Source organism: Acanthochromis polyacanthus, chromosome 13, assembly GCF_021347895.1.
Source record: "Acanthochromis polyacanthus isolate Apoly-LR-REF ecotype Palm Island chromosome 13, KAUST_Apoly_ChrSc, whole genome shotgun sequence".
In the NCBI taxonomy this organism is placed as follows: Eukaryota; Metazoa; Chordata; class Actinopteri; family Pomacentridae; genus Acanthochromis; species Acanthochromis polyacanthus.
Window position 1 is genome coordinate 8,031,500 of NC_067125.1, and position 12,948 is coordinate 8,044,447.

The 12,948-nt window shown below is 40.2% G+C and overlaps 1 protein-coding gene across 12 annotated transcripts in view; it reads left to right on the top strand.

Annotated features, from left to right (window-relative positions):
- Positions 1-12,948, top strand: part of clcn2c (chloride channel 2c) — a 271,943-nt gene that overhangs the window by 219,663 nt on the left and 39,332 nt on the right. For all 12 annotated transcript variants that reach the window (XM_051957587.1, XM_022222236.2, XM_022222197.2 and 9 more), the window contains one exon: positions 2,399-2,612. In XM_051957587.1, the coding sequence (XP_051813547.1) occupies positions 2,399-2,612 (214 nt within the window). The remainder of the gene's footprint in view (positions 1-2,398; positions 2,613-12,948) is intronic.

Consider the following 12,948-nt stretch of genomic DNA (forward strand, 5'->3'; position numbering starts at 1 on the left):
TTGCAGGCCTGACACTCTGATGAGCCTCTTTCATCTCACAGCGGAGCTCGCTTTAAGGACTAAATGTTAGGATGGGCAGAGACAGCAGCAGCATTTATCTGAGGGGGATAGGCAGACATACACGAGCTTAATTAAGTTACGAGAAAGAACAATAAAACCTGCCTTTAGACTCTCTCACCCGCCATCTGTTTCTCTCTGCTCTCCTCCCTCGTCTCTTTTTATTTTAATGCTTTCATTCTCTACAGTTTTTTCCCAGTGTTCATCTCATTCTTTGAATTGGACTCATCCATTTTCTCTGTTCGTATGAAGGCTCACTTCGCTCCATGCTGCTCTGTCTGCTTTGATGCAGCTTTTATATTGCGGTTTTCATGACATTTTATTGGGGGGAAAAAAAGATTTGGAAATATTGAGGTTCCCGTTTGGATTGAATTAGCTGAATAAGTCGATTTTTGCCTTGTGGGCATGAGAGAGGAGATTGTGTGGAGAAGAATGTGAATTTAGTTTTCTGGGCTCTGAGTATATGAAACAGAGTGTTGGTCCGGTCAGGGAAACTGATAACAGGATGGTGACTCAGATGCTTTTAGTAAATTAATTTCCACAGCTGAAGTATGTGGACTGGATCAACAATGTTATATATACAGCATATTTTATTTATGACCTGGAACACAAATATTCTAGTACTGAACAGATTTTGATGAATGTTGATATCCAGTACTTTTTTTACACATGTTGTTAGCAGTGTAGCTGAAATGTATCAACACCTACGATGTGCAACTTGAAAACTGATAAAGAGGCTTTTAATATTACATGATTTTTAATAACCTAGCTCTGGCCTGTATCCCAGTGTTAGTGGTATAGCTTACAGCACATAGAAGAGTCATGAAGTCACACATTCTTGAGTTTTATTCAAGTAGAAGTGGTACCACAATCAGTATGGAAATGTACTGAAGAACTAGGAGGCTACAGAAAGCAGCTGTGGAAAGGTTCACCAGATTAACATTTGGTAACACACTTTTCCTCTAAAAGGGACCATTATTTAGTAAGTAGCTATCATGCTGTATTGAAGGAGACTTGAAACTAGCTGTTCAGAGCATGAACTTGTTTGGAAAATGTTTACTGAGGTAACAGACTGAGAGAGAAGTAGGTTCATTTTCTCATATATTTCTATATTTATTTATATTTCAGACATTGGGGTTTGAAGGTGCTTCCACGTTGGCTTCACTTTTCAGACCGGGAGGCTACATCCATTTTTTTTGTTTGTTTGTTTTACAGTCTATGGTTTACATGTCATGTACCTATTGGGGCTTTTCCTCCATCCAGCCTCAGAGGGCAATTCTACAATACAGTTCTACAATTTCACTTAGCACACGCTTTTGTCCAAAACGACGTACAACACAAGCAACAATGCTACCATTATGATTTAGTACATCACAATGGTAAATAAGATGATGCACTGGAAAAGTGCTTTATTGAAAGTGTCTACAAAAACAAGAAAAGCACTCAGAGAGCGCAGTAGTCCACCGAAGGCTGCTCAGTCGTTGTATTATTGCCAGCCTTTAATAAAAACATGACCTTGCACTGAGCACAGGTGTGTGTTATGCATGTGCATGTTATGTGCAGATACCGAATCGCGTGGCCTGAACGTGTCGTGTATGTCGATTTGTAGTTGGTAGTGTTCACTTGTTGTCATGGTTACAGTGACGCCGTGCCACTACCTCACAGTGATACAGAAATCTTTAACAAGTCTGTGGATCCAGACTATAAGCCACATCACTGCCAAAATCTAATCACTTGGTCCTTGTGTCATTTCTGACCTCTGAAAATTTCATCCAAATCCATGAATCTGTTTTTGAGTAATGTTGCTGACAGACATATGGACAAACGTACAATAACTGTCACATAACTCCGCTGCGTTCCTTGACAGAGTAATAAGAAAAAGAAAACAAAAAGTAAACAGTTGAGCCTGAAGATGGAAGGAAAACTAACAGACCAGTACAGTAGAAGTACTTTGGAATTAGGCTTAAGACTTTACCATGGAATTAAGTTTTAAACTAATTAATTGATTTCTGTTGTCAGAAATTAAAAAGCTGCTTTGCTGCACAATGAGATTTAAAAGTGATAAAAATCAACAATCGGTCAGTTATTGAGTCGTAGCTGTTGATCAATAGTCATCTATATTATATGCTAGGGAGCAGTAAAAATCTGTTTTATTGCTCTTTACGATCATGTTGGTATTGAACTGTCTCTCATTTTGATGAATGATCTCCTTGAATCACCCTTCAACCCCCCACAGGCCTCTTTGGACGTCCCACCTTGAAAACCACTGATCTGAACAGTTGCTTCCAAACACTCTCTCTCTGTTGTTTTGCTCACCCTCCTGTCCTCTCCCAACCCAAAGGTGCTGCAGCCTTGTCGGGAGCGGTCACCCACACGGTTTCCACTGCAGTCATAGTGTTTGAGCTGACTGGCCAGATCTCCCACATCCTGCCGGTGATGATAGCGGTGATCCTGGCCAACGCCGTGGCCCAGTCCCTGCAGCCCTCCCTCTACGACTCCATCATCAGGATCAAGAAGCTGCCCTACCTCCCAGAGCTGGGCTGGGGTCACCACGAGTACGTACACTTAAGCAGCTCAGCCGCTCCATTATTGTCACACAGCATTATGCGTATTTGATTTTTCAGCAGCAAGGGACAAAAAAATGGCAAAGCATGCTATCTATTAAACATAAGTAATGGCTAGAAGAAAGGAAAAATGAAAGCAGTATAGAATGTGCAGATAAGAGAAAACCAAGCTGAGAAATTACCAGATGTTTTGTTCAGCTTTTTTTTCCTGAAATCATATTTTAAATCCTTGGTAAATTACAGAAAATGCATAAGACAGGATTATTTCCTTGTTCTTCAACCCTCTGAGACTTTAATGCTCATTATACAATACACATTAAGCAGAAACTGTTAAAGGGTTTTCCAGTATTAAATCCACAAAATACCTTAATATTTCTGCATGAAAATGTTTGTAGATCCAACAGGACTGTGTGTGTCATGTGCAGAAATGTTTGATATTTTGGGAAATACACTTAGTCACTTTGTTGGTGAGAGGCCTAATTAGTCTTTCATCTCTACCCAGTGAATAAAAGCCAGCAGTCAGTTAGCTCAGGCTTCTACAAAGTGGGATTAAACAAACAACGTGGTAAAAGTTGAGCTCCAAAATGAGTGGGGAAAAAGGCAGATTTTGTTAGCTTGGTACAGAGTCTGGCTAGCTGTACTTGATTTGTTCCATAGACGGCGTTTTTGCCAATTGGAATGCTACCATTCAGCCTCCAACTTATTTTATGACAATGATTTGTTACTAGAGCACAGCTTTTAGCATGTTAGTTTAGATGGACACCACTGTCATCAAAGAATAACATGAACATATATGTAGTCAACGGTTTGTTATTTATTAACGGGGGGTATGGCCTAATGGGAACACAGCTACAACTGTTTTCTGCAGATGCAGAATTTGAATTTGAGCTAGCTGAGTAGGCCATCCATGAACATTGGCTATGGTCCCCGACACAGCACCTTGAGTCGATTCCAGCTCACAGAACTTTGCTGCAGGTCTTCACCCCAGTCTTCTCCCTACTCTTCTGTCTGCCTCTCGACTAACCTGTCTAATAAAGCCAACAAAAGACAAAAAAAAAAGAAAAAATATATTTGTTTAGACAGAATTTTCTCATCTTCTCGTGTTTCTCTCCGTAGCAGGACCATTTTAAGTTGCATAAAACTTAAAATCCCTTTAGTTTTTGACTGGCTTTACCTTGCATGGTCCAGGATCACACCTTGCTAATTGTCACTTTGGTCATAAAAGTGACACTACTTACCAGAGTATCAAGTAACAATTAAGTATTGAATTGTGCATTTATTGCATATAGTTCAGAGACTAGTGTAGATCGATGACAAAGCTGGCAGAAGAGTGTAACTGAGAGAAAATGGACCATTATAAATCTGTTTGCTACTTCAGCACCACGGACAGCGCCATGGATTTATGAATACACAGCACATCTAGAATGGTGATATTTCAGAGCCAGAGTTGGGGCTGTAGATTTAGCTTGGACCAGCTGCAGTCAGATAGGAGATCAATGAGTCAGGCGGGCCATACGAACATATTCAACTAAACAACAGCTCTGCTACTGCACTGCTTTTACTACGAGGAGATGGAAAGGGAAGATGGCAGATTAATAAGGGGGATGGCCTCCTCCCTCTTCCTCCCTCTTATTGCCTACTGGGTATATGGTATTATTTGTGTTTGTTTACAATGCCAATTTAGCCATATTAGTGTGCCAGAGACACTTAATGCAACGTGGAGATGAGACTGGTGGAAGTTCAGGGATAACATCAGCTGAACTAATGGAGGGAGTGCTACATGAGTGGAAAAATGAATGCTGGCTCATGCTAACCACTCTTTAAACATTGTGGGGAGCATTTTTCCTTTATTAGATACACAGTAACTGTGAGGCAAGAAAGCAAGGGAATTGTGTACAGAAATGGTTTGAGCCTGGGCTAATCAGAGGAATTTATGATTTAGAATCTGCTGATACTGAGTTACCCAGGTGTAAAATTTTCCATGGTTAAATACACTTTAGATACTCTAAAACTCTAGAATTCAATCCAGTGCATGTTTGCGACAACTGAATAGCTCTGCAATGCATGAAGAAACAAGAAAAGTCCTCGGAGAGCAGTACTCCGCCAAGGCTGCTCAGTCATCTTATCGCTTCCAACGGCTGAAATCTTGAAAAATTTGTGTATTGGGTGGCGGGAATTGATGGGACTTGGAAACACCCCCACAATGTAATCAGTTGTTGTATTGTTGTATTATTTCCAGTGAATAAGCCCCGATAAGTGTAGTAGGATCACAGTCATGTTATCAGCAGCAGGCAGCTGATGTACTGTTCACTTGTTGTCATGGTTACAGTGACACTGTGCTGCTATCTCATACTGATACAGAAATCTTTAACAAATCCGTGCATCCAGACTACAAGCTGCATCAAGTCAAAATCTAATCACTTGGTCCTTGTGTAATTTCTGACCTTCCCTGAAAATTTCATTCAAATTCGCTCGTCCCTTTTTCTGTAATGTTGTGCACAGACGGACAAACATACGCTGATTGTCACATAACTCATTCCTTGGCGAAGTAAAAAAAATGCTTTTCTGCATCCAAGCTGTTCCATAATGTTGTGTAGTTTTTCAAAAGCTCCAATATTAGCAAGATTTATGTCCACTGTGCTTAAATCGTTGATCAATGAATTGATAATTGATTGATAACAATTATTGATTTAAAAGGTTATTCAAAAGTTGCTTCCTTAGCGTCCTGCCAGCAGTTGTGCTCTGCACCTGTGTGACAGTGGACGTTAATAATCGATTAGCCTCAAGTTTGTGCTGATAACAATCAGTTAAAACACAGTCTTGATCGACATACTCGGTACTACAACCTTTGCCGTATAATTATTTAGTTGAGTCGATGTCACAAATGTACTGCAAGTGCTGCAGTCCAATCAGTTTAACTGGCATTTTAAAGTCTTCATTTGCTCTTCAGGTTTTACTTTCATTGTTCACATAATGATGTAGATACTGTGTGTGTGTGTGTGTGTGTGTGTGTGTGTGTGTGTGTGTGTGTGTGTGTGTGTGTGTGTGTGTGTGTGTGTGTGTGTGTGTGTGTTGCCAGTCTTAATCTTTTTTGTTAGTTGGTGCTCTACAACTGACTGCACTGTGTTTCATATTGTTTTGAAATATTACTTTCAGTTTAGATTTTTGAACAGCACACCTACGTAGATGAAAATTTGCTTTACAAAAAGACAAATGAGGGTGGAGGTGTCTGGCTCAGTAGTAATATGGCTTTTAATTGCCTTCACACTTATTAATAATTTATACCAACCACACAATAGTGAATGGGTTTACCAGCTGCTGGGTGTCCTCAGAGCTCGGTGGATCCATACAGCCACACTTTCCATTTAATTGTTTGGAAGCGATTATTGTTATGGATGCTGGCAAATCATTAGGTGGAGATAATAGTTCGGATGCATCATTCACAAATTGGGAGTAATGAGGAAAAATTTTATTTCATCCTCCATCTGTTCATCATTTTCCGTGGCCTTCCCCTGAAGAGTTTCATCGTCTCTGTCTGCTACGTGGATCTGTCATGTTCTACGACGGGTCCCCAGTTGTCATTTCCTTATCCATTCCTCTCTCACTTTCTCTGCTCCTCTTTTCTTCTCGGTCTTCTTATCTACTGTGACATTATGCCCTCTCCATGGCATCGTCAAGCTCCTGTCCTGTGTGTAACATGAGCTGTTGTCAGTGGGCAGTGGTGTAGTTGGTCATTTTCATTTTCCTGATTACATAATTTAGCAAACACACACACAGGACTGTCCACTACACAACCACAGTTAGTGATGTGGTATTAGAGGAAGCACACTTCCTTTAAGGTCATTTTATATTTTTTTTTAACAACTAAATCTTATCCAATCAGTTACAACTGCTGTGTGTTTTACTCACTGTGTTCGGAGTAGCATCATTAAATCAAGAAAAGCACTCAGAGAGCACAGTACTCCGCCAAGGCTGCTCAGTCGTATCGCTTCCGGTGGATGTAGTCTTTAACAAAAAAATTATCTTGCGCTGAGCACAGGCATGTGTTATGCATGTGTATGTTATGTACGCATACCAAATTGCGTGATCTAAATATGTAGCAGGCGGCAGGAATTGATGAGATTTAGAAACACCCCCACAATCAAATTAATTGTTCCTTGCATCATTTCCAATGAATGGGTCCTGATAAGTCCACAGTGGTGGATTTGGAGTAGGATCACAATCATGTGATCGTCAGCAGGCAGCTGATGTAGTGTTCACTTGTCATGGTTACAGTGACGCCATGCGGCTATCCTGCAGTGATACAGAAATCTTTAACAAATCCGTGGATCCAGACTAAAGGCCACATCACTGCCAAAATCTAATCATTTGGTTCTTGTGTCATTTCCGACCTTCCCTGAAAATTTCATCTAAATGCGTTGGTCTGTTTTTGAGTAATGCTACAGACAGACAAACATACGCCAACCATCACATGCTTCCACCACGTTCTTTGGTGGAGTAAAAAGTCTGACTGGGCAAGAAAGACAAGAGGTGAGCTGATCATACAGCTGATGTGTACTGTACAACAAAGCTGAGTCCTTAGTCTAGTGAGAGCTGGACACGCTGGTCGCCAGCCTCTACAGGATGCTGCACCTCCAACCAAGAAGTTTCAAAACAGGTGTTTGGCTCTTCTGTTCTGTTGGTGCTTTGCTCTGACACGCTGGTTCCTATCAGATGCAGATATGATCATGTCATTAGGAACATTAGGAAAAATACCACATATGACAAACAGTAAACAATCGGAGCTTAATTAAGCCCTCTGAGTCCACCCACTGTTGCTGTCCGTGTCGTGTGCTTCTGCCAACAAGTTGCTCTGAGCAGGCTGAAAGCCAAACTAGAAGACTGATTAGAACACAGCTATGGCTTCACTCTGAAAACTGCATTTACTAGAGCTGTATGATTTGGGTGGAAATGTCTTATTGCGATTTTTATAACGGATATTGCAATGGGATTTGCAATATAATCTTTAAAAGTCAAGCTTTGGTTCAATGTTTTCTTTGTGGTAGATTTAAAACGTGAATGAGCATTACAATGTGAGATATTATGGAAATCATGACTCACACAAGGAAGACATTGGGATTTGCAAAATCATTGACATTTTAGCCCCCTGAGCAGAGGCACTGCAAACTTACTAGAGGATGGGTTTATCTCAGACAAACCACAGTGTGCTGGATGAACCATGTGATATACACTGATCAATAGCCAGAATAAACAACACTTGAAAGTTTTAATCTGCTCAGAATAATTAAAACTGAATTACACCATGAGTCTAATTATTAAATAGCCACACCTTGTTAACTAAACTGCAGCCTTTGGGAGTTGAAATATGCACTGATTCTAACCGTTCAATTCTGATTTGAAATTAATCAACCGTTCATCCCAAGCACTTAGCGTCTGCTTTATGTTTATTTCTTTATTTATTTTATTTCTTTACTATTATTTTCCTGTAGCTGCCATACACCCCTCAAAATACACCAGCAGTCAAAAGTTTGGACGCAGCTTCTCATTCAGTGTTTTTTATTTATTTGTATTATTTTCTACATTGCAGATTAATACTGAAGATTAACACTTTTTTTGTTTACACCATAATTCCAGATGTATTCTTTTATAGTTTTGATGTCTTGAGTATTAATCTACAATGTAGGAAATGATTAAATAAAAACCATTGAAGGAGGAGGTGTGTCCAAACTACGCTGCAGTGGATGACACAGAAAAATCCCAGAAAGCTCTGCACTGCTTTTAAACAGAGGTTAGGAATTTAAACAGACAGCAGGCACAAGCTAAAGTCTTTACTCTTGCAGAATTCTTAAATAGGGATGCAAAATATAATTTTTCTGAACTGATAGTTGTGTTAAAAAAAGGTGTTGAAATGCAGTGGATGTTTTTAATTACTGATGGTTAATATTTGCCATAAAATCAGCTTGGTGCCTGGAGACTGTCATTAATCAAAACACAGTATAATCATTTACACAAAATTTCCAAATGTTAAAAGTTGTGTTGATTATTAAGAAAGTGTGTGAAAGCCTGTGTATGTGTTTATGTTTAAGTGTGTGTGAAAGGGAAAATAAATTACGACATGATCTATGATCAAAAATATTAAATTATCTCACCATAATGACACATTTCAAAATGTTAAAAGTTGCAGAGGCTTAAAGATGATTGAGAAACTGTCAGGAATCTCCTCTGCGTGTGTGTGTGTGTGTGTGTGTGTGTGTAGGTGTGTGTATTAGCATATAGACATTCAACACGTACACGCAACCAACTTGGATAAAAATGTAATCGCTTCGAATCATCTGCCTTTAGTAAGACACAGGCTACTCCTAGAACTTGGGTTGTTAAACAGAAAGATCCTACATTGCTCCATCCAGCATTCACTTTTTTTTTTACCTCTTTCTGCCTCTTTCCTCCCCTTCACTCCAGTCTTCCTCAGTGTGTGTGTGTGTGTGTGTGATATTACTGCAGCATACGCAGTTGGTGGATGAGGCAGCTTGGGGGGGGCGGTGAGACACTGTAGGTAACATAGCCCCCTCCAAGCCCAATGTGTTTTCACTCTAACTGGAAATTATCCATCTCACACCCACGCAACCATCCACCCCCTCACACACACACACACACACACACACACACACACACACACACACACACACACACACACACACACACACACACACACACACACACTCACACACATTTGCAGAAACCCTTGTGTAACACCTGCAGTGTAACACACACACATTTGCTCATACACCCACACACCCACATGGAGAGAATTGGATTTGTTATCTTTTATTTCTGTACGGCTTTTGCAGATATGAACACACACACAGATCACATACAAGCATGTCTTCTGCTCCAGACATGATCCTCTTTTATAGTCATGCCCAGCAGCACATATAAAACTGTTTCCTTGTCTTCTCCCTCTTATGTTCAGACCAGTCTGTTGTCTTCTGTCTTGACGGATCCATCTTCAGCATTGGTGTGGCGTTTGAAAGAAAGTGTGGGAACAATTACATAACATCACTGTCTCTGTGTGTGCGTGTGTGCGCGGACAAAATCATTTGTTCTCTCTGTCACTTTGTGTTTCTTAACATTTCATAATAGCCAATTATGTTCTGTTGAATAGTCTACGATCTGCCATGGTCTCTGCTCCTCTGACAGGAAGCAAAGCCACAGGAGGTGATGGTATTTTCTCCAGAACATTACAACCGCCCTTTTATTGGCTTCAACACCTCCGCCTCAAAATCTACACCAACAGCCATTCTCACACATATTAGCAGCCAAAGCCTCTCCACGCTGCTCTGGACAATATGGAGGATCTGTGAAGACCCTGTAAGTCTGTTTATCTTGGCTCACATCTATAAATTGAGCCTTAATGCAAGACAGCTCAAACTGATCAGATGTGTTGCCCAGCCTTTGCAGGGTAGGAAGGTTCAATTAAGAGGAAACCAATCAGATTTCATCAACTGCCTTTGATATCTCAGGGGAAATTGGCCCTGGCAGCAGTTGTGGCCAGTTCAGAGGCATGCATTACATTATTCTCTCAGATCCGTTCACGAATTAAAAGAGGTTGCCAGTGCACCACGGAAAAAGAAGGCGCTTCCTTTAAGGGTGTGGGTGTTTTTTCACTCATCATTTTAATAGAACTCGTTGGTAATTCAACCTCCATCCAGTTCATGACATCTGTTTCATTTATTGGTGATGACAGGAGGTATTTAGCGGTGCAGGAAAATATTCAGTGGTGCCCAAAATTTGATGCATTTACTATTTGAGATTTGTTCATAGTAGAAATAAAGAAAAAACTGCAGAGTGTGAGTGTGCAATGGCTGTCACCATCTCTAGAAACATTAAGAATAGCAGCTGTAAAATTTCCTTCTTGTTCAGCTGAAAATCCGTTAAAAGATTTTGGTGCGTCCCACGGGAAATCTAAGAGATGAACTGGTGATTGCAAAGAGTAAGATTAAAGTCAAAATGGGGACCATAAAGATGTTCACTCAGATTACAAAAAATCTACACTCACCAGCCACTTTAAGTCCAATTTTTTGACTACTTGTTACAGCAAACACCAATGTAGCAGGAGCTCCTTGTATTTAGGCATATGGATGTGGTCAAAAGGATCTGCTGAGCTCAAACCAAGCATCAAAATGGAGAAAGAAAGACTTGGTATTCTTTGACTTTGGCAAGATGGCGGCGCGTGCAGACGTGGCAGCTTCTCTCTCTCCCGACAAAAACAGTGTTTCAGTGTGTTTTTGTGAGCCTCAGTGCTCTTGTATGTTTTCGTCGTGTCCTTCAACAGTAAGGCGCTAAATTTATACTATTTTTTTTATTAATCTCGGAACCTTTGAAGTGTTTGTCTACTGTTGCACGAAAAGAGAGTAACGTAATTTTGATTCTTGGTATGTCATGTATATATTGAAGTACCAGATGGACTGGATTGACCGTTTCAGAAATGGTGATCTACTGCAGTTTTTTATGTGTAACTCCACAACCGTGGGAGAAAGAAAAACCATCCGGTGAGCAGCTTTTCTCTGGGTGTAAGAGTGTTGTTGCCAGATTAGTCTGAGATAGTATAAAATGAGCAGTAACTCAATTTATCATTTGTTAAAACCCAGATATGTAGAAAAGGAATACACAACACATTGAACTGTAAAGCTGATGCTCTCCATCCACACCAGTTGCCACTCTTTAGCTCAGGACAGGAAGCGGAGACTACAGCAGGCATGGACTCTGAAAATGTAGAAAAAGTTTCTATTGCAACATTTAAATGGTTAGGTTGTAATTTGAACAACATGAAAGCATGACACCATCCTGCCTTCTACCATCAATTATCCGTTGATTACGTTGTAGTAGTGTGGGTAAAGTTTTCCTAGCACATGCTGGGGCCCTCAGTATCAGTGTACCTTGCTCTAATGGCTCCTTTCAGTGGAATAACGCACCGTGTCGGTTCATTGAACACGGCAAGCAGGTCGCTGTACACAAAAAGCCTCCACAGTCACCAGAACGCAGTTTAATCAAGCACTTTTGGAATGTGGATGACTAACAGTCTCCATCTGTAGCAGATTTGTCATGTCAATACAAACCAAAGCCTCTGAGGAGTGTTTCTAGCACCTTGTTGAAAGTATGCCACAAAGACTTCAGGTGGCACTGAAGGCAACCCAATACTAGTTACAAGTTGTAACTAATGTAATGATTGCTCAGTGTGTGACTTCTAGTGTATGTGGTCGTGCAGATGCTCCACATTTCGGATTTGTGCCTCATAGATTTCTTATCACTCTTTCACAGCTGGAATAAATTTAATATTGCTTTCTGTGATCCCATCATTGAAAAGTTATTATAGTAAGGTTTGAAACATTCGACAAAAGGATCTCTTTCCAGCAATAGTTTTCCTGTTGCACTAAAAACTGCATTTTCCTGTCGTCAGAAACTATCCATTGTGCTTCTGTCAAAAGTAATTCTAGGGTAAAAGTGAATGCTGTTGTCAGTAATGTCATTTTCCAATGCAGTGAGCACCACAAAAAGGTTTGGTTCACTGACATTGTGTACAAGTTGATGCAAGTATCTCAAAACCTGGACAAATGCACCCAACAGGGTCTGCATGGCTAGATACAGTGAGGCAATAATGTGTATATTTAGCAGTTTTGAGCTGCATAACTTTTGTCCAGTGCTAGTGAAGGAGGTTGTGTGCCCCTTACATACTAAGGAGGAAGAAAAGATACTTCAAGGAAGTGAAAGTGTCTATAACTCCTTACTGACATGCTTGACACAGCTGTGCATAGCATGATCCCCATTGTAGATTTATGGTATTATTTTTATCCAGAAATAAACATGCCCTCATTTGATCAGCTGTTCAACATTTCACCTTCATATAGGGTCAGAATAAACTGTACAAACTTGTTGCTTCAACCCATACTCCAGCTTTTAGAATGAGGATCCTGCGGTACTATAAGGGTATCGAGTCATTCTGAGTTTAGTTTCATGCTAGTTAAAAGACTGCAGAATTGGGAACGAATTCTGAAAACATTGGCACTGGATCTAAAAACATATTGTCATTAATCAGAGGTTTTGTTGACTCTTCACTGTCTTTGTCCTATAGAATTAATTACAGGAATAATACTCCACCTGCAATGTGAGGAAACTTACCCTTTATTACTTTTTACTAGGGGGCACAGTGTTTTAGCCTTCAAAGAGAATCTGGAGAGAATCTTTTTACACTTTACTGGTGCCATTCATTCTATTAAGAGGGTTCCCAGGCTAACTTTGTGCATTATACTTGTTGAAATGGAGGTGGGGG